The sequence below is a fragment of the Ambystoma mexicanum genome, chromosome 3q (assembly GCF_040938575.1).
Source record: "Ambystoma mexicanum isolate Mex_15411 chromosome 3q, UKY_AmexF1_1, whole genome shotgun sequence".
Taxonomy (NCBI): Eukaryota; Metazoa; Chordata; class Amphibia; order Caudata; family Ambystomatidae; genus Ambystoma; species Ambystoma mexicanum.
This window is the reverse complement of record NC_090926.1, coordinates 241,529,029-241,548,133: the sequence shown is the minus strand read 5'-3', so window position 1 is coordinate 241,548,133 and position 19,105 is coordinate 241,529,029. Positions and strand designations below refer to the sequence as shown.

The window sequence follows — 19,105 nt, the reverse complement described above, 5'->3', positions numbered from 1 at the left end:
AACACACCTCGTTCAAATACTTAGGCATACACATAATGCATTCCCCCGAACAAATGCATGAGCGCAACACTAAGGCTGCTCTCCCGACCTTGAGGAAATCTATGGCTTTCTGGGCGAAACTCCCCCTATCCATGATGGGCAGGGCCTCCATAACTAAAATGATTGTCCTTCCTAGATTCTTGTATGGATTTCAGAACATACACTTTTACATCAAAGCGCCCTTCTTTCGCCTACTGGAAAGTATGCTTAGAGACTTCTTGTGGGGGAAGGGAAGACGTAAGATAGCGCTTACCACGTTGTCGTTACCGTATACTCAGGAGGGAATCCAACTCCCAAACTTTGAAAAATACTATCTGGCCACGCAGCTTAGCTTTGTCACCAAATGGTTAACGGACGATGCCACATCGGAGACACCTCTCCTGCAGCCACTGGTCTCCCCGTTGTACATGAAAGAACTTCCCTGGGCCCCCACCCACCTGATAAGAAATGCCCCCCTAATGGTCACCCTTGGACGCAAAATCTGGCGTAGGACCGAATCCCTCGCCCATGTCAAACACCAATACTCCCCGAACATCCCGCTTATCTCGGACTTATGCAAATCCCCCGCGGACCTACTACAACTCAGACTCTGGGAACAGAAAGGGATATACTCATGGGGGGACTTATACACGGAAGGGGAGTTCAAAGAATTTGAAACGTTTCAAGAACAAAATGAGGTCCACACAGGCCAGTTTCTGTGGTATCAAAAATTAAGATCCACGACACGTGCCAGATGGTCGACATGGCCAGAGGAACCAGACACAAACCCCCTGATCACGCTACTGTACGAACTGGGAGAGGGAGGGAGACCAGTGTCTCAGATCTATAGCCACCTAAATGGCACTCTCAACCCACGCAGTGCTGGACTCAAATCCAGATGGGAAGCTGACATAGGCCAAGAATTAACAGACGGGGAATGGGAAAGGGCTCTGACATTTCCTAAAACAGTATCTAGAAACCATAGGTTTAGACAAATACAATTGAACCTTCTGCATCGGACATACCTAACCCCATCCAGGCTGGCCAGACTCCATAAAACTCAGAGCTCCAAATGCACCTGGTGCGAAATGGACAATGCGGACCTGCTCCACGCATTCTGGCGCTGTGCCAGGACACAATCCCTGTGGTCTTCAATACAGCAGACAAGTGAAAATCTGGGGCTGACCAGATACGAATGGACTCCTGCGGAGTTCCTACTCGGCACATACCCCAGACCAGCAAAGCTAAAGCATCTAGTTAGACTAATGTACATTATGTGTATTCTGGCTAAGAGGACAATTGCAATGTCCTGGAAGAAACCATCGGGACCACAACAGAAAATCTGGCACAGAGAACTGAAACGATGGGTGCAGGCAGAAACGAGAGCCTGGGAGGAGAGCGTGGCTAGATCCACAGATGCCTCGAGTATGACTTTAGACGCCTGGAAGGGACTCACAGACCCCTTGTTCTACCCCTCCGACGATAAGCCCCCATGAACCACCACAGACCCACAGTAGGAAGTCCCATGGATAGAACTGGAGTCCTCGAGGCAGCCCAATCACAACCTCATGCGAACCCTGCCAAGGGAAGTTTCCCCCCCCCTGAAGGTCCTAATCCCCCCCTGTGCCCCCACTCGGCACCGGCCTCTCAAGAAACAAACGTTTGGAGATAGTTAAAGTTTCATGTTAAGTTGTAAACGTTAATAATATGAGACGCTACGTGATTTATTGTTTGATGGCAGTAATGGTCATTTTCCTATGTTTGTAACAAATAACAAATGCCAATAAATAGATTTGAAAATTAAAATGGCTCCTGTACATTGATGAGCTTCTGTGGGGTGTTGCGCAGTCAGTAGGGCATACCTAGACCTTAACATCAAGGGTTGCATTGTGAATTGTTACTTCAGCCTGTAACGTGCCACTTTCGGGAAGGCATCCTCATGTAAAATCAACAAAATTGATAATTCCCTCTAGTCAATTATTCCGGGTATGCTTTAACAGCAGTATAGACCAGGAATGTGAGAAGACAGCAATTGATCTGTAAGTGCTTTAGATATCAGTGATATCCCCATTGTTACCTGAAAAAAGCACTACAGAAAGTAAAGATGATTGAAAGTAATAGTTTGCTGCAATCAAAGACCAGGACAGAAGGGACCAATTATTAATTTATTACAGAATTTAGTAGACTCAGAAGAGAGTGAGATTAAAAAAATAGTACACAAGCATTGAACAGTTCTGCAACAAGATCTGATTATGAAATGAGTAGTGAGGAAAGCGTTTACAGTCTAGATGCCACGGAAGTCCAATGCACAAAGGTTCAAGCACAAAAGCGCAACATGATGTGCGTTGAGGTTTCCCTGGGTTGCGGTATTCAGAGACCAGGAAGGAGACAACAGCAGCTAAGTGTAGGAGGGCTTTGGAGTAGGAGGGCTGGGACAGAGGGTGCAGTGCAGCGGTGGGAAATGTGAGAAGGAGGTGGACCCAAAGGGACCAAGAGAGGGCTGTTTACATAAGGCCAAACCTGCAGAATACGGCCTTTTGATCTGGAAACCGCAGGTTCAGCCTTTTGTAAATGGCATTCGGACATAGATCCAGGGAAAACGCCCTTATTTGCTTTCAGTATTTGCTTCCAGAAGACTGACCACCTTCAAAGATAGTCTTATTCATAAGTCCTTTGAAGGTACTATAAGGGCTCCTGGCTATAAAACAAAGTGGGGTTTTCATGTGTAATAATGATGTTGCGTGTATGTTTGGGCTCAACAAATCGAAGGAGTAAAGGGATGAGAGTAATAAGGTGGTGTTGGATGTTGAGCAATTTAAATTGTGCTAGCTATTTTGTAGTAAACATTTCTATAGGCCTGTGGCACAAGCTATGTGTGGGAAGGTAGCATGTTTCGTTTCCTTAAGGTACGCTATTAAGAGAGTAGAACAAATACATCCTCTTGCATTTTACACTATGCAGAATAACATCTCAATGATCTTTGCGCACCTACCTTTGTGTTAGCCCACAGAGCGGTACTGAATAAGAGGTGGGAGTAGGGAGTGTTTACTGATGCAAATGAAGGCGAGTATGAATATCTGCCTGTTTCCACTGCAGCAGAACAGCCACAACATTAGTATGGGCCTCCATCTAGTCTTGAATAGTAAGCAGTAATCTTGGGGTTCTTGATCTTATGCTCTCCTCTTGACCTCGTGCTCTCGCCTGTGGTTTAAGTGCAGAATTCTGCATGAAGATTTAGACTTTGTTGAACTATCATGAAACTCGCTTCAAGCAAGAGAAGGATGAATGTATCTCGGATAAAGTCGTATGTTGTGTGATACACAGTCAGGGAAGATGTAGTCACTTGTTTTTAGGATGAATACATGGGAAACGTCAGACCAATGGGATGTGTCCCTTTATGGTTATTTTTGCATATCTGGAATGATTATTTGAATTATATGAATCTGATTCATCCCTCCTCAGGTGTTTTTGCTTGGCTGATTGGATCTCACCTTTTGTCTGATGGAGTAATGTGGTTCATTGAAATGGAGGCTTTGTCTTCCTTTGGTTGATATGCTGTGCAGGCATTTTTCTGAAAAGAATGATGTTTGAGACTAATTAAATGATTGGATTTTGCCAATTATTTTGAAGGTGTTGTTGACATGTGTAATATTGGGAAACCCTGTTTGAACTTTAATGCTTTTGAGATTTATTTTACTATGCATGTAGGAGATGTGCAAACAATGGCATCCAATACTGTGCTTATTTACGCTAGGCCAATGTGGCCACCATATGAGTGTCTCCAGGATGTGTGATTTTGAACTTAACTTTTTTTAAATGGTATATTACCTACATGATACGCAGTAAATAAACCATGACAAAACCATTCCTGGTGTAATGTGTCAGGAGCACTCCCCCGCTGGTATACATCACGTGTGCTTTGATGTATTTAAAGATTTTTTTACAGAGAAACATATTTCTAAACTCACTTTTCCCCGTAGTGCCTGCTGTACATGTTTTGTTTGAAACCGGAGCATATCACATTTGCCTGACAAATGATGGTATTTCCTGGGTGCTTGTATGTTGGCAAAAGCTGAAACTTTTGCACATGATTCCAATGCATAGAAAATGCCCCGATATCATTGGCTTTGCCAATGTTTATTATGTGTGGTTACTGTCAGGGCAGCCAGTATGCATATTATGTTGCCGGAGGCATCTATTGAACATGTGCGTTTAAACTAGTTAAGAAAAGACACAACTTCTAAATGTGTTTGATGCTTTTTTATTTGTGATTTATTGCGAACAAAGTCAAAACAATTGAGCTGCAGCTAAAAAGTAAACAGTCAAGCGTGAAGATGTGGTGACAAATTGAAAAGCAGACATATAATTCTAGGATCCCTAATCACAGGCGACTCTTGGCCAATTGGAGAAAACATGGTGAAACGAAAGGGAAAAATTATAATTGTGAAACATTTTTTTTGTTCGTTTTTCTCTTCTGCAATGAAAAGTATTGCAAAACAACCCTAGGAATTACAATAATTTTGTTACTGTAAGACTCTTTTATCAAACTCTGATAGCAGGCACATTTTAATAGAGATATGCAAGATATTCGAAAGAGCTTTAACTTTACTGATGCATAGGGACCACGCGCATTTTAAATTTTTAGCGCATTCAGGTACCATCCTAACCAAATCCATGTCCCATGTACTTTATTTTTCAAAGAAAACATGTCTAACTTGCTCTTAGTGGGTATATTATAAACATGCTACAATCACAGAAATAAATGAAAGATTTGTAATGTTCCAGCATCTTCGGGTTTCCCGCTGATATCATCACCCGCCAGAAGAATGGCAACTGCAAGACTGACAGTATTTTTACTGGCTGTCACAATGTTGAACCTCTAAGAAAAAGCCCTGGCTTTCGTTAATACAATAATGGTAATTCCTTGGAAAATGCCGAACTTCTTTTGGCCTAAATGAGCTTTTCTTCTGCCTGAATCAATCCGTATAAGTGCTGCTTTAGTTAGTAAAACTTATTTCTGAGGTATTAACTTGCACAGGTACAATAGAGAATTTTACTCGTATGTGGTGTTTTTGTTGCTCTGCAGTTAAAAGATGGCTGTTGTAAAGAATCATCGCATTGGTTTGTTGTATTTATTACTTTCTGGACTAGACCTAGGAAACCTATGTGTAGTAACATGTTGAAGTGACTTTAATTTTTTACTGGAAGTTGAAACCAGTGTTTTTTTGTATAGTTTAGTAAATGGGCAAATGAGGAGCCACTCTGGGTTGCTGTCAGTAGAGAAGGGTAATGCTCTCAGCTAGAAAAAACATGTTCTATAATCTGCCTTTTAATGCTTTCTTGAGCTTGAAGTGGTTGTAACGGTCCTAACACTGGAAATATTGCTACCCCCACTTCCAGCACCATACCCATCCCCTGAAGTGTATCTGCTCCCAGATGCAGTTCCTCCAGCAGAACTTCCTCTGCTTCCAACCCCGCTAGAGGAATATCCACCGGTTGTGCTAAATCTGCTTCCGCCGCCGACTCCACCTCCGCTGCCACCGCTAAATCCACCAGCATGATGCAGTCCGCTCCCACTGCTGTATCCGCCTGTGCTGCCGTATCCTCCTCCTGAGCTGAATACACCTCCAGTGCTAGAGCTCACAACAGCTGTAAAATATAACACACATTCTCAGACTTCACTGTGAAACAAACTGAACGTGTATCTGTAGTACTCATGTGGACAGAAAGCTACTTACAGATACTCACAGAACCTGCTCCCTCGCCAGATAATCTGATGAAAGAGAAAAAAACAATGTTTTGTGAATCTTCAAATAATGTGCCCATGTGACACACATATCTACTGAGAGCGAACTGAGGGACACATGACCGACATTTAATAACATTGGGAGAGGTTGGTGACTATTCCAGTGAAATGAGTTTAACATGAACTGTGGTTTAGGCATTGAGCACTGTACTGATGTGGACAATTTATACATAATCCATTATCCAGCTCCTTCAAATTCCCAATTTATTGATACTTTACACTTGAAGGCACAAAGACGAGAGACACACTTGCATGTGCACCACCTTGTGCTCTGACCCTTTTTTGTATTGTCTAGAAAGGAGTGAACTTTGGTCGATAGTCTGAGCTGCTCCTGAAGCCTTTCTCACCAGCATGTTTTGTTTCTGCATAAGTGTAATTTTTCGTCCCTGTCTTTCAAACTCTTTGTGTTGTCCTCTGTGATGTTGTGGTCAGGATAATACTACGTGTGGCTAATTCATGGAAAGCATAATGTTTGAAGAGTCCTTTGCTGAATCTCTCTGAGTCTGCCCCCATTGCGTATGGATGTTTGTGGCCACTCCAGGCACAGCTGGATTTTCCCTTTATTGATCTGTGAAGTTGCAAGACCAAGGTTCCATTTCTCTGGCAACTGCTTGGTTCACAAGCATGTGTTATGTTCACAGGTACCAGTGGTATTCAGTTTTGGACCATCTATCTACTATTTATTCTGCATTGGCAATATAGGTCTTGAGGGTTGGTATACCCCTGGGGATGTAATTGAATGTTTGGTGGTCTTTTTCAGGTCATACAGATTTACAAAACCTGCTGTACTGAGAAGTCATCTGACCTTAAGGCTGATCACTCTTGCCTAATCCCTCAGCCTGTTCTAGTTGTTTCACACCTTCCACCTCAGTAGCACATGCACAAGGGGTGCATCTGACTTCTTTTGCCACTCCGTCTGGCCTTCAATCACCATCTAATGATATGCAATGAGCACAGCCAAATGATCAACATTCAGGCATATACCTTAAGGATAAATAGGACACGCATAATGTGCATAATGCATAGCACAGAATCTTAGTCTAAGCCCCCTATGCTAATTCATTTGCTTGTTGATTTGGGTTCCTTGTTATGGTCGAATTCCTTTGCTGTTTTTCTAGAGTTCAAATCTCCAACAGATTGATTAGTTCTGTATCCTATTATCTCATGTTAACAGTTCACAATTGCAAATTCCACTACGCAATCTTCCATTTCTTGATCAAAAAGAGAATAAATATCATCATTATAATTTTCTATATTTCTCTACAGTGCAGGGATTTCCGTTTTAAAAGAGGCTGACACAGGCCACCTCAGAGAAATTCCAGTAAACAATTCAAGCGAGCATATTGCAAGGTTTGTTTTGGGAATTTAAATTGAGGATATCTTTGAGAGTATGTGCAAAAATTCAAGTGTATATTTCCAGAGTACTGCTGAACGTAGAAAACATGTCCATTTAATAAAAACATACGCAGGTGACAACGTGTAGCCTTTGTGCTTATTTTTAAGTTGTTTTTCTTACCATCTAAAGCGTGCCCTCCACTCTTGACTGAAGGAATTACATTTCTTCGCACTTACATGATGTGCATTTAGAATTCGGTCCATACATTGTTGTAAAATGAAAAACGCAGGACTGTGTCACCTTCTTTGGTAGCATAGTGTCAACTGTAAATTGTGCGCTGCATAACCGAGCGTTGAAAATAAACATAGTTTTCCTTCCAGTGACCTTGGGGGAAAACACTCTAAAATCATTAAATTCACCTACTCAGGCAGTTCTGCATGAAATGTTATTTCTGTTGCAAGTCTACAGCAACAAAAGACTTTCTAGAGATCATAGTTCGCGTTACGACTCACTCAGAATATTAGATTCTGGTCTCATAAAGACAAGGCTCTGCATATCCCCTTTTATTTCATTAAGCTTTTACCAGTGAGGCCCTGAATTATTGGTAACTGATTCTCTGGGGATTGTCATTGTAGGCAACCAACTGGCTACATGAAAAAACAAGGAGGATGCACCGTTGGTCTTTCTGGTAACTAGCAACTGATGTATAGGCATTTCTGACTACGACTTCCATTATTACATTATGGCCAAATGTTAAGAATGTCATGCAGGCTTCAATCCGAGTGAGAATTGATTAAGTAGTATCCCGAAAGCAACGACTACTCCAAACATTTGTGTATGCCTCTTGCATGGCTCCTCATGGACACCTTTCTACTCAGTTTAAGGAAGAGGCTGTTGAAATGTCTTCTTTGTGCAGTGATCCACATAATAACTCAGAAGTAATTCACAGCAAAGACTGATCCTTGATTCTTCGGCCCTCATATTCTGCTTCTTCAAACTCATTTTCCAAGCTAGAGTCAGAATCCTCAGCATTATTTCTGAGACGAATCTCCTATTGTAGAAATGATTGTCCACCTTGCTTTCACCCTTCCCTCCATTTCTGAACATAAAGGCATGGTTTTTGTAGAATGTCTAATGACATTTGAATAATCTAGTGAGTTACAAGAATGTATCCAGTCAGCTGTGTAAGAATTTGTATTTATATGGCTCTGGAAAGGTCATTTTGATTTAACATTCAGTAGAAATAGCCAGCCGGTTGGATAGCTGGAAGCATAAACCTTTATTGTTTATTACAGCTGTAAAACACACTAAGTTTGCCTTACTGTGTGTTACCTCTACTCCGAATGTGAGTTTCACACACAAAGCGATCTGACAATTGTTTTAACTGCATGGGCAGAGGCCCTCTTTGAACCCGTATGTTGCTACAACATCACATTTTTGACAAACTCGGCAACACAAATTGTACTTGAAAAACGTCCCCCCAAATGCATTTGCTTTGAATCACAGTCCGTTCTCTGATTGTCCAAGCGGTGGCATGATGAACATTCTTTAAAAGGTAATTGTGCTACTTAGATATTCAACCGCTCAAAAATGTTGACAGATGACACTCATTTTTTCGTTCACTCCTCTCACAAAGCTATCTTTGCCCTTCACATCTTACATAAGGAAAAACACTTTACACATCTATAAATAATCATTTTGATTAGATCCCAAATTGCCACGGGTGAGTAAAAACATGGAGTGACAATCTGCGTTATTTCTCCTCCTTGCCATTTTGGATCAGAATCCCTGGATGTAGTGGGGCACGGAGTGGGGAAACCACTCTGCGCGTTTTGTTTCCTGCAGGGAATCGTCATGCATCACATCTTGATGCAGGTTCCAAGAGCACGAGTCCCTGCATATTCTTCCCTCCTTTTGCACAGTGAAACATAATAATGGACGCTTCCATGTGTTTGGTACAAATGCCAATACTGACCGCCCCCGTGCATGCATGGCAATGATTCAGACACATTTTATCTTCATGCAGTGGATAATGGCAAAAGTCTGGATTCCTGTTCCATTATTCCTAAGATCTGTGTATAATGAAGTTGTATTTGTTTTATATATAGCGCAAACCTAGCTAGGAAGCAACAGAGCAGTGGTTGTGCTGTTGAGGTCCATAAGCCATTAGCCTATTGCACAGAACCCATTTTTCTGTATGAAATAAAACTCTTATGAACTCACCTGCACTCCTCTCCCTCTAGGAGCTTCCGGTAGGTGGCAATCTCAATGTCCAGACCCAGCTTCACATTCATTAGGTCCTGGTAGTCGTGCAGCTGCCGGTTCATATCCTGCTTGGTCTTCTGCAGAGCCTCTTCCAGCTCTGCCAATTTGTTCTTGGCATCCTTTATAGCACGTTCCCCTCGATCCTCGGCTTCACTTACCGATGCTTCAAGTTTGGCACACTGACATTTTAAAAAAGAGATGGGGTACAGTATTACTCTCTGCCTTTTTCCTTTTTTCCTGTTTCTCTTGTTGGCACTTAGCTCTATGCTAGTGCCTATTGTAAACAGGCTTTGTAGCAAGTGACATGAACTGCAGAATGTCCTTTTCTGACAGTTTACTTCCACACCCCTTTTAACACCTGAGCATTTCTGTGTAATCCCACACGTGGAAAGTCTGACACCACAGTGCACTTAACTCTGATTCGAAGTCTCGCTTTCATTCTCATGTCTATAAAACTGATGTGCAGGCCGCAGAGAGGGCACGCCAAAGGCAAACTTGTCTATAATCTCGATGCAGTGGCATCCTTCCACCCCCAAACTTTGCACTTTTGAGATCTTGTGAAACCTAATTTTCCTATTTGCAAAAGCACTTTCACATGATTGAAAGACCTAAAAAAATCGCACCAGTCTACCTTCAAAATCAGAGGTAAGAGATTTTTGGAGCGAAACCTGTTCACTCCTTTGCATTAATAAACATCCACTTGACTGTTAAACATTTCTTTGGGATTGGTGCAAAGCTCATGATGAAATAAAAGAACCTAGCTATTTTAGGATCTAATCTCCACACAGATTCTTCTGATTCTTTACCTTACAGAACCCTTATTATTGCTCTAAAACAGGCTTCGAAATGTGCACTTGTCGCTGTGTTTTAGCACGTAAGAAATGATGTGCTCATCGGATGTGGAGGACTTCGAGGACACGTGACATTTTATGGCTGGCTGGCAGCTCTTTAAGTTTTTGCCCCGGGTCTATAGGATATCTTTTTTAATTATTATTATTATTATTATTATTATTATTATTATGGTATTAATTGAGAGCGGACCTAGTTTCGGGAAGTAACTGAGCGCTTTACAATCATAGGGTGAAGAATAAGGTTAGGGAGCAGAGAAACAAGGGAATGTGGATCTAACAATAGGGGAGGGAGAGCAATTGTCAGCATTGGGGTTTACAAGCAACCTGGGGAGGAAACAGTAGGGATCAGATCACCCAGTCTCCGGCATGGTGGGGAGTGGATGGTGTATGCACCTAGGAGTTAGGGAGGAGCCATTCCTTGAAGAGGAAGGTCTTGAGCCCCTTCAAAAACTGTAGAAGCGAGGGGTCGAGCAGATGTTGATGGACAGGCGATCCCAGAGTCTTGGGGCGTAATAAGAGATGTCTTTCTTTTCTGTTTTTTCCCTTCCTGCACTGGCGGAGTCCAAGTCTGCACATGCCCTTACTTCTGGTGACTTGTAGGCCTCCAGATATGCTGAGTGAGGTGGCTTGGGGACTTCAGGGTGACTGCCTTGTAGATGATGCAGCAGGATTTGAAGATGATGATACAGGCATGCAGTAGGAGCCAGTCTATTTTGAGGAGGGTCGGGGTGATGTGGTTTTGCGGATGGTGAATGGTGAATTTGCGGAGTCCTTTGACTCGTGCTGCAGCTTGCGGGACACCTCATGGGAGCTATGGTTGTCACCGGAAGGTCTTGCAAGAGGACATTGCCGCCCTCTCCACCATCCAGGTGGGAGAAGACCAAGGCTTGGACAGCAGATCTGAAGTTGTTTTCTGGGATGAAGGGCTTGATTTTCCACAGCAGAGAAAGTTGGTACCACAACAAATCAGTAAAATTACTCATAAGGATAGTCACATTCTAGATTTAACATTCATATCCAAGGATGGCTTTTCTTTCAAAACCCCCATTCCACTAGTTTGGTTCGACCACTTGGCCAATAAATATGATTTCTCTCCCCACTGGATCTCAATTCAGTCTTTCAACCACACCTTAAGGCGGCGTAGCCGCTAGTGGAACCAATTTCTATTTAGATCTTTGCTCCATCTCCCATTTATATTTATTCCATGTGCCTGTATCTCATATTCCTCATATGAGACATTGATAAGGAATAGCATTATCTCACTTAGAAACTTAAAACAAAAATGGATTTTATTATTCCAGAGAAAAATGTGGGTGCCAGCAGGAGAGGAAATAAGAATCCCAGAGTCACCCAGAAGATATAAACCTTGAAGAAAGATAAAGAAAGATTTGCAAAAGTGTGGAGGACCAGTCAGACCCTTTTGTTAAAGCAAATGCTTTTACAAAAGAAAAAATACAAAAGACCCATTTCACAAGCCACACATACTATGGCAATCACTTATAGGTTTCTGGTAGCTCTCAAGAGGAATTTTATTATTTTCTTAACTAGTTCTGCTCTCCTACTCAAATCTAAAATGTCATGCCTACTCAAGATTTTTGTGATGACCTAGCACAGGGGTAAACATTTCAAGTTGCAAGCTCTGAGCCATAAAAAGTCATTCACCACCTCAATTCTATAAATAAACATTGCTCACCATTTTTATCTCGCCAAGAGTCAAACTGATATTTACTTATCTGAAATCCAAAAACAGCAATCTTTTTCAATGGTCTACCGAAGTAACTCATGAATATTGTACCTTTTAATAAAGATTCTCAGTTTTCAGAATTTCAACACCTGGATCAGAAGCTGTTCATCACAGTGGCTAAAACTAGCAAACTACCTTTCCATTAGATCCTTGTTCTCCAAAAATGTTAAAGAAGCTAACCCTTCATTCTAACTTGGGCTATTCTATCAGAAAAAATATGAATCCCTCATTATGTTTGTTGAATTGCCAAACTCTTTAAAATCAGCCACAGTGACCTTTTTGCTTAAAAGCCTTCAGCGTTGAGATTCTGCCCTATTTCATATTTATATAGACATTTTTTAGGGCAACCAATTGTCTTACGCGCTGAGGTGTAGGTGTGATAGACAATTACTAGAGTTGGCTGCTGCGTATTGTGGTGTTCAAGAGGAAATGCCCTAATCTCTAAAAAGAAATTCTGTAAGGTTAGTGTGAAAACCAATCATACTGCACTGAGCCCAATGTTCCTTTTTAGAATTTAAAACTGTAAACCTTACACTATTTCGTATTTAACCTACATCCTTAAGCATATTAACATGGTGATAATATTCTGTACCGATACTGGCTTGCTTCAGACTGTGCACAAGTGGATGTCTATGGATGCATCCAACATGGATGGCCTTTGTTGACTGGCATTTTGGGTGGCACCCAATGCACTGGTGCTCCCGAGATTGTCTCTTAGCATTGAATAGTGTCAAATGGTCGTCTTTTGGCAAGACTGTGTGACATTGGCTGTAAACGGGAAGCCCTTGAATGGCTAATTAGAACTATAATTGTATAGCCTACTCCAAAGTATGGGCCCACCCTGTCTCACATGAGCTACAATACATTCTAGCATGATACGACATGGAACAAACTTTTAATAATACCATGAAAGTGCCACGCTTTTTTCAATCTTACCATGCTAGTTTGAGCACTTAATTCCCTTATTCTGTTACCAACAACATTCTCCTTTGTACAGAGTCTATTCTTGCGTACTTCACTCTGTGCTCAGGCTTAGCAGCCCAGCATTAACATTCCAGAATTTGACCTCAGGCAAAACGTTTGCCGATGCCCAGGCATATAAGCCACCAACATTTCAGGATTGCCCAATCACCCAGTGAAGCCCCTCATGCATGCAAAATTACACTGTTTACTAACGGACAATTCCACCAATCTCACTTGGAAACGCAACCCCATTTTAGCAAACTTTTAGGGAATATCTGCTATCCTTCTTTTGCAGCTCTATAGGTAGCTAAAATAGCTTACAGGACTGGCATAGACACACACTGCTAGCGAAAAACATCCCCCCTGCTGAATCCCACTCCCCCTGTGTTTGTAGTGCCCATTTCCTGCTTTCCCTTCCTCTACTCTTCTTCTTGATCATTTTGTCTCCTCCAGCAGACTAACGTCTGGATACTCTTGGTGAGGGCACAGCACACCACTCCACAGACCCGACTTGGCGCTCGGAAACTATTTTGGTGGTGATTTGGGGCAATGGAAAAGTATATCAACATAACATGCCCCTCTCTGGAGACATAAGTCAGCTGCATGTTATAGAAAGGTTTTTTTGTGTTAACCATCTGTAATCCATTTTTGCCAATTTGGTCTACCAAGCCTCACCAGTGACTTGGATATTGGCTAAATAACACCACTGTGCATTGAATTTTCGTCAGTTTGCATCCACTTCATCAGTTTTATCTGTAATAAATATGTCTGTTCATGTAGCAGTAGCAACACTAAATGTAGCTCTCAATTGTCGCATAGTTCACGTTTGTTCTGTTGTTTTGAAAGACTTTGCTCTATCGTGGTAACAAGCATGCCCTTAATTTTTTTACATTGTTCTAACCAAAACAGTTTGTGATAAAATCACACCTTCATGAGAACATATGCTTTGTTGTTTGCGTTACTTGAATTATTGAATTCTGCTGTCTTACCTGTGCTTTCACGTTATCAATTTCTCCCTTCAGTCTTTGAATCATTCGATTGTGCTCTGTGATTTCATTTCTAGTGATACGCAGATCATCTCCATGTCGTCCAGCCGTAGTACGTAATTCCTCATACTAAGAAAGAAATGCAAACATGTAACGTGGAAAAGAACAGAATTTGAATGCACCCAAGAAACAAGGGTACTTGTGCACTGTTTCTACGACTTTCTTCTCTGATTTACCTAGGCTAATACATTGCATTTCGTTGTCTTTTAATTCTTTATCTTTCGCTGTCTTTCGTTTTGGGCACTCGGTACAGCACTGAGTGTCCGGGAGGACCAGAGGAGTTTGTGAATGGAGCAAAGACATTTTACCAAAATGTTTTTCAATGGGAAAAACCCACTGAAATACTCTTCGTAAATCAGGCCTGGATCAATTTACAAAACCTTTCCCCAATAGATTTGGAGGACCTACTTGGACTTTCCAATAAATATTATGATTGTACTTGAATATTTTGATTCATTTTGTGTTTGCGGTATGGAAAAGTGTTGGTTCCTTTCAAAAACATCACGATTTTACCTTTTGTCCATTAAGCCACTAAGGGCTAGTATAATTAACATGGTTAGTGATTATGGGTTACTTTACTGTCTGCTTTTAACCCACTTATGTTATATGTGACCTGATGTATGGTTAGAGTATACACACCTTAGTTTGGTACCAAGATTCTGCTTCAGCTCGGCTCTTGTTGGCCATGTCCTCATATTGAGCTTTAACCTCGGCGATGATGCTGTCCAGATCCAGATCCCGGTTGTTGTCCATGGATACAATGACGGAGGTGTCTGAGATCTGTGCCTGCAGCTGGCATATTTCCTATAAATTGCCAAAGACTATGTCATTGCTTTATTCGGCACTCAATCCATTTCCACCTGCCCTTTATGGTGAACTGTCTTTATTTGACATTACATTTAAGGTTAGCTGCCCATCCTTTTTAGAAAACAGAAACCAAAAGCACATAAAAATTGTTGACTTAAAGTGACTGCTGGTTTTAACTCAATTTAAAAAATGAAAGCCAATGGCAAAAAGCCATCAACCCATTTCATTATTAAGTAAAAGACTACAACCACTCCATTTTGTATAAGCATTCCCTCATAAATGTTGTTTTAAGTGAGATTTCCTTACCGCCTCAAACAGTATTCTAAGGAAGTTGATCTCCTCCACCAAAGAGTCCACCTTTGCTTGTAACTCTGCCTTATTCAAAAAGGCAGCATCAACATCCTGTATAGGAGCAGATTAAATTAGACCTATTTTTCTTCATTAGCAGATCATTGCTGACATGCATTCTGCTTTTCTCACTTTAATTGGCCTAGTTTTCTAATAATGTTTCTTCCTAGTAGCATCATGCATATTTTACTTCGCATGTCATGAAACCATTTTGAAATTATACAGTCATTCATTAAGACGTGTATATATTTTCTAGGAATGACAAGTTCCCAATGATGTGGTTTTGATAATATTAGGGTAAATTATGGTAAAATATTCTAGATCTCACCTTCTTGAGGACCACAAATTCGTTCTCAGCTGCTGTGCGCTTATTTATTTCATCTTCATATCTGATGGATTAATGAAAAGATGTGATGATACAAAGCACACTTTAATTTTCATATTTATTGCAGCATTGCTTTTTTTAACCAGGGGTTGAGAATATTCACAATTTTCAAAGATATTGTCACATGCACATGATGGGTAGTTGGACTTTATATCCTCCCTTCCATTTCTTGTGTGAAAAGTAGTTATTTTTCATGCTTTAAAAAACATGGGAGCAGAGGTTAGTTTGGAAATAAAGTTATAACATACATGTTAACACTAGGACCTATGGACTCTCCTACCACTGATATATTAAATGACTCCTTAATTCTGATATGGGAAAAATCATCTTATGTTTACAAGTGGCATATCACAAAGGTTGATTAGAATACATGACTCAGAGCAACTTACTTTCGCTTGAATTCCTCCACAAGATCCTCCATGTTCTTCCTGTCTGATTCTAAACGGACTCTGTCCCCACCCATACCTTCCAGTTGCCGCCTTAGGTTTGAGATATAGCTCTCAAAAAGAGGCACCATATTACTTTTTGCTGTCTTTTGGTCTTGCAGAAGATTCCATTTAGTCTCCAGCATCTTATTCTGTTGTTCTAGGAACCGCACCTGAAAGCCAGCAGGTAGGACATTATTTTAACGTTTTTATCATGTTTATGAAAGTTGCTACTTGGCTGTGCAACTACTTCTGGTAAATGAACTAAAGAGTAGAAGGAAATGATGTTGGGTCTTAAACCCATACTTAAAAAAAGTAGAGGGAGAAGTAGGGTTCCAAAATAAGTGAAAGGCTGGTCAATGTGTTAGTAACACTTGTATAAAAAGTGCCCATAGGAATGTCTTGGTATTTCTAAGAATACATTTAGTTACAACAGCTCATGGTTACATATGCATGACATTTATTAATTAGAAATATGCAGTTTGGAAATGAGGTGCTTGTGCCTACTCCCCTTTAAACAATTTACGTGTTGGACTTGCAAATACCTTGATACTGAAATCTTACCTTGTCAATGAATGAGGCAAACTTGTTGTTGAGGGTCTTGATCTGCTCCTTTTCATCCTTTCTCACTTGCTGGATGTGTGGGTCTATCTCCAGATTTAGAGGAGTCAGCAGGCTTTGGTTGACAGTAACGTTTGTAATCCCTCCTGGGGGACATGTTGGAAATCCTCCTCCAAACCCAAAACCAAGGCCAGCTCCAGCACCACCTGATACTCCTCCAAGAATGTATGCACTGCTAGCTCCTCCACCAAACCCATATCCTCCACCAGGGGCACCAAAACCATATCCACTTCTTAAAGTGCGGGTGCCACCAACTGAAATTCTGCTTGGACCAGAACTGGCATTGTAGAGACTTCTGCTGCCAAAACCAGCAGTCCCTCCAATACCCGAACTGCCAACGATTCTTCTTGTGGAAGTAACAGCGCTGTACTGGCTCCCGCTCCTGGGCAGAAAGGCTGAAGAAGAGCTGAACCCCTGCAGTCCCCCCTTAGAGCTAGTGCGAATGGATTGCTGAGACATTGCGTCTCCTTAAAGATCGAATGAAAAGAAATGGAAAATGCGCTGGAGCAGACAACTGAGTGGCACAGAGTGCATCCGTCTGAAATGCTGGCTGAGCTTGAACCTACTTTTATCTGTCAGCAAAACTGGGATTGGTCCCATAAACGCTGAACAAGGACCCTACCTTTGAATTTATGAGCTTGGAAGCTTTGCAGGCACTCGCCCTGTTCATCCTGACTAATGGGCGACTAATAAACACACACCTCTGAAATAAAAACGATGCTGCTCATGTTCTGCTGGCATTATTATCTCCATAAAAGGGTATATTCAAAGAATTACAATGTGGATTCCAAATTATAATTAACGACCAAGATCCTTAGAAGTTTCCATCACATCAGCATCTTTTTATATGACTTTTGGGTTGGTTGAATGTGCTGAGAGTTGCCTCCCTTTGGCTCTGGTCTTCTAGCTTCCCAGAACTTCAATAGACAGCATAATTTCTTTGCAAAATTGATTTTATGGTTGATGCAGCTTTTAGAATGTGGTTCCTCCCTCTTGGCTGAGAAGGAAAGCATGCTTCACAATGCATTTTTGGTAATGATGCGGTCCTTGAAGGTGACAGTCTCATTCTTTTTTGTAATGTTTATGTGCATTTCTATCATGATGTGGGTGTGGCATGTTTAGTGGGGTTTTCCGTATTTGCTTTAGATAATATGTGGTGCAAGTAGGAGAACACATGCCTTTCCTTTCCTGAACCGACCCGAGTACTGCATTATGAGAAACGTCATAAATGTGCCTCTCTACCTTACTTGTGGGAATTCGGCTAAGCAGGATAACCCAGCATGCATCGCAACCTCTACTGAGTAACGCTGACAGCTTCGTGAACCTGGAGGGCAAAGGAAATGTTTAAGATTTGAACTATGTACATCTTTAGTTAGATCTTATCAAAGAGAAAAGGAGATATACACATGGAAATGTGTGCATAAAACGTTCCATGCGCGAGCTAGGATTATATTTTAGGATGGCTGACTAAAAAGGCTTCTCGTGCGAAACTTCAAGAAAATAAATGTCAGCCCGTTTGGTGGAACCCCCACGCCCTGTGCGATTTTGTTCATACGTGTTGAATGGCATGCCCGGGAAGGTCTGCACAGGCACAACCATGTACCTCGCTCCCACATGCGCCTCGCCTGCCCTGCTGGTCCCTCTCTGCTTTCAGACGGGTGGCACCGTGAGCAAGTGACAGAGCATTTTCTTTTGTCATACTTTCTAAGTTTGCTATTTAAAAATGTCACCTTTAAGGACATCTTTATTGGATTTGTAAATACTATGGAATTGATTTACAAAAGCGTTTAACAATGGCGCAATCCCACTTCTAAACACAATTTATTTAATCAATATAAATAAAACACTGATATTAATAATACTATATTTCATATTTAGAAGACAGCAATGCAATTTGGTCTATCTGGCTTTTGTTTTCCAGTTTTCTCTAAGTAGAATACATTTGTGGGCCCAAATTAATTATTCCTACATAAGAAGCCCCACACAGAGGAATACCGAAGGAGAGAGCTGGGCAGCTTTACATGTGAAGAGGAAAGTAACACTGCTGCTGAATGGCAAACAGCAGTTCCTGACTCCTATCAGTTGATGCCAAGTCTTTTTTGTATCCTTCGAGGAGGAACTTGGGACCCTTTCTCTGCTCTTTGAAGGATTTAACGCTTGTTTGTTATCACAATTAGAGCACAATTCTTAGCTCCGCTCAATGTCCCCTGCAAGGACCTTTTAAGTGAAGGAAGGTAGGTATTTTTCCGGGTTTTCTACACCGCCTTCATTGTCTTGAGCCAAAATTTTGTCACTTTTTAATCAGTGTGCCTCCTGTGGTGGCACCATGTCAAAAAAGATGACCATGCTCTCTGCATTGGTTGTCTACAGTATAACCACTAAGTTAAATAGTATCCCGTTTGTCTAAAAATATTTTACCCGCAGGCTCAAGGACAGGGAAGGGATTAAGCTGAGGGCACAATTTGAGAGGACAAGGCATCATTTTGGGCC

The 19,105-nt window shown here is 41.4% G+C and overlaps 1 protein-coding gene across 1 annotated transcript; it reads right to left on the bottom strand.

Annotated features, from left to right (window-relative positions):
* Positions 1-4,263: 4,263 nt before the first annotated feature.
* LOC138582390 (keratin, type II cytoskeletal cochleal-like) lies at positions 4,264-17,174 on the bottom strand. The gene is made up of 9 exons (XM_069653655.1): positions 16,559-17,174; positions 15,959-16,167; positions 15,513-15,573; positions 15,143-15,238; positions 14,669-14,833; positions 13,973-14,098; positions 9,384-9,604; positions 5,757-5,791; positions 4,264-5,667 (listed from the first exon to the last, which is right to left on the bottom strand). The coding sequence occupies exons 1-9, from the start codon at positions 17,072-17,074 to the stop codon at positions 5,348-5,350; spliced, it is 1,749 nt and encodes a 582-aa protein (XP_069509756.1). The 5' UTR covers positions 17,075-17,174; the 3' UTR covers positions 4,264-5,347.
* Positions 17,175-19,105: the final 1,931 nt, after the last annotated feature.

Coding starts and splice junctions, on each gene's coding strand:
- LOC138582390 (XM_069653655.1), bottom strand. CDS start 17,074: ATGTCTCAGCAATCCATTCGCACTAGCTCTAAGGGGGGACTGCAGGGG. Junction 16,168..16,558: donor TTGCCTCATTCATTGACAAG/GTAAGATTTCAG, acceptor GCTGGCTTTCAG/GTGCGGTTCCTAGAACAACA. Junction 15,574..15,958: donor GTGGAGGAATTCAAGCGAAA/GTAAGTTGCTCT, acceptor TTAATCCATCAG/ATATGAAGATGAAATAAATA.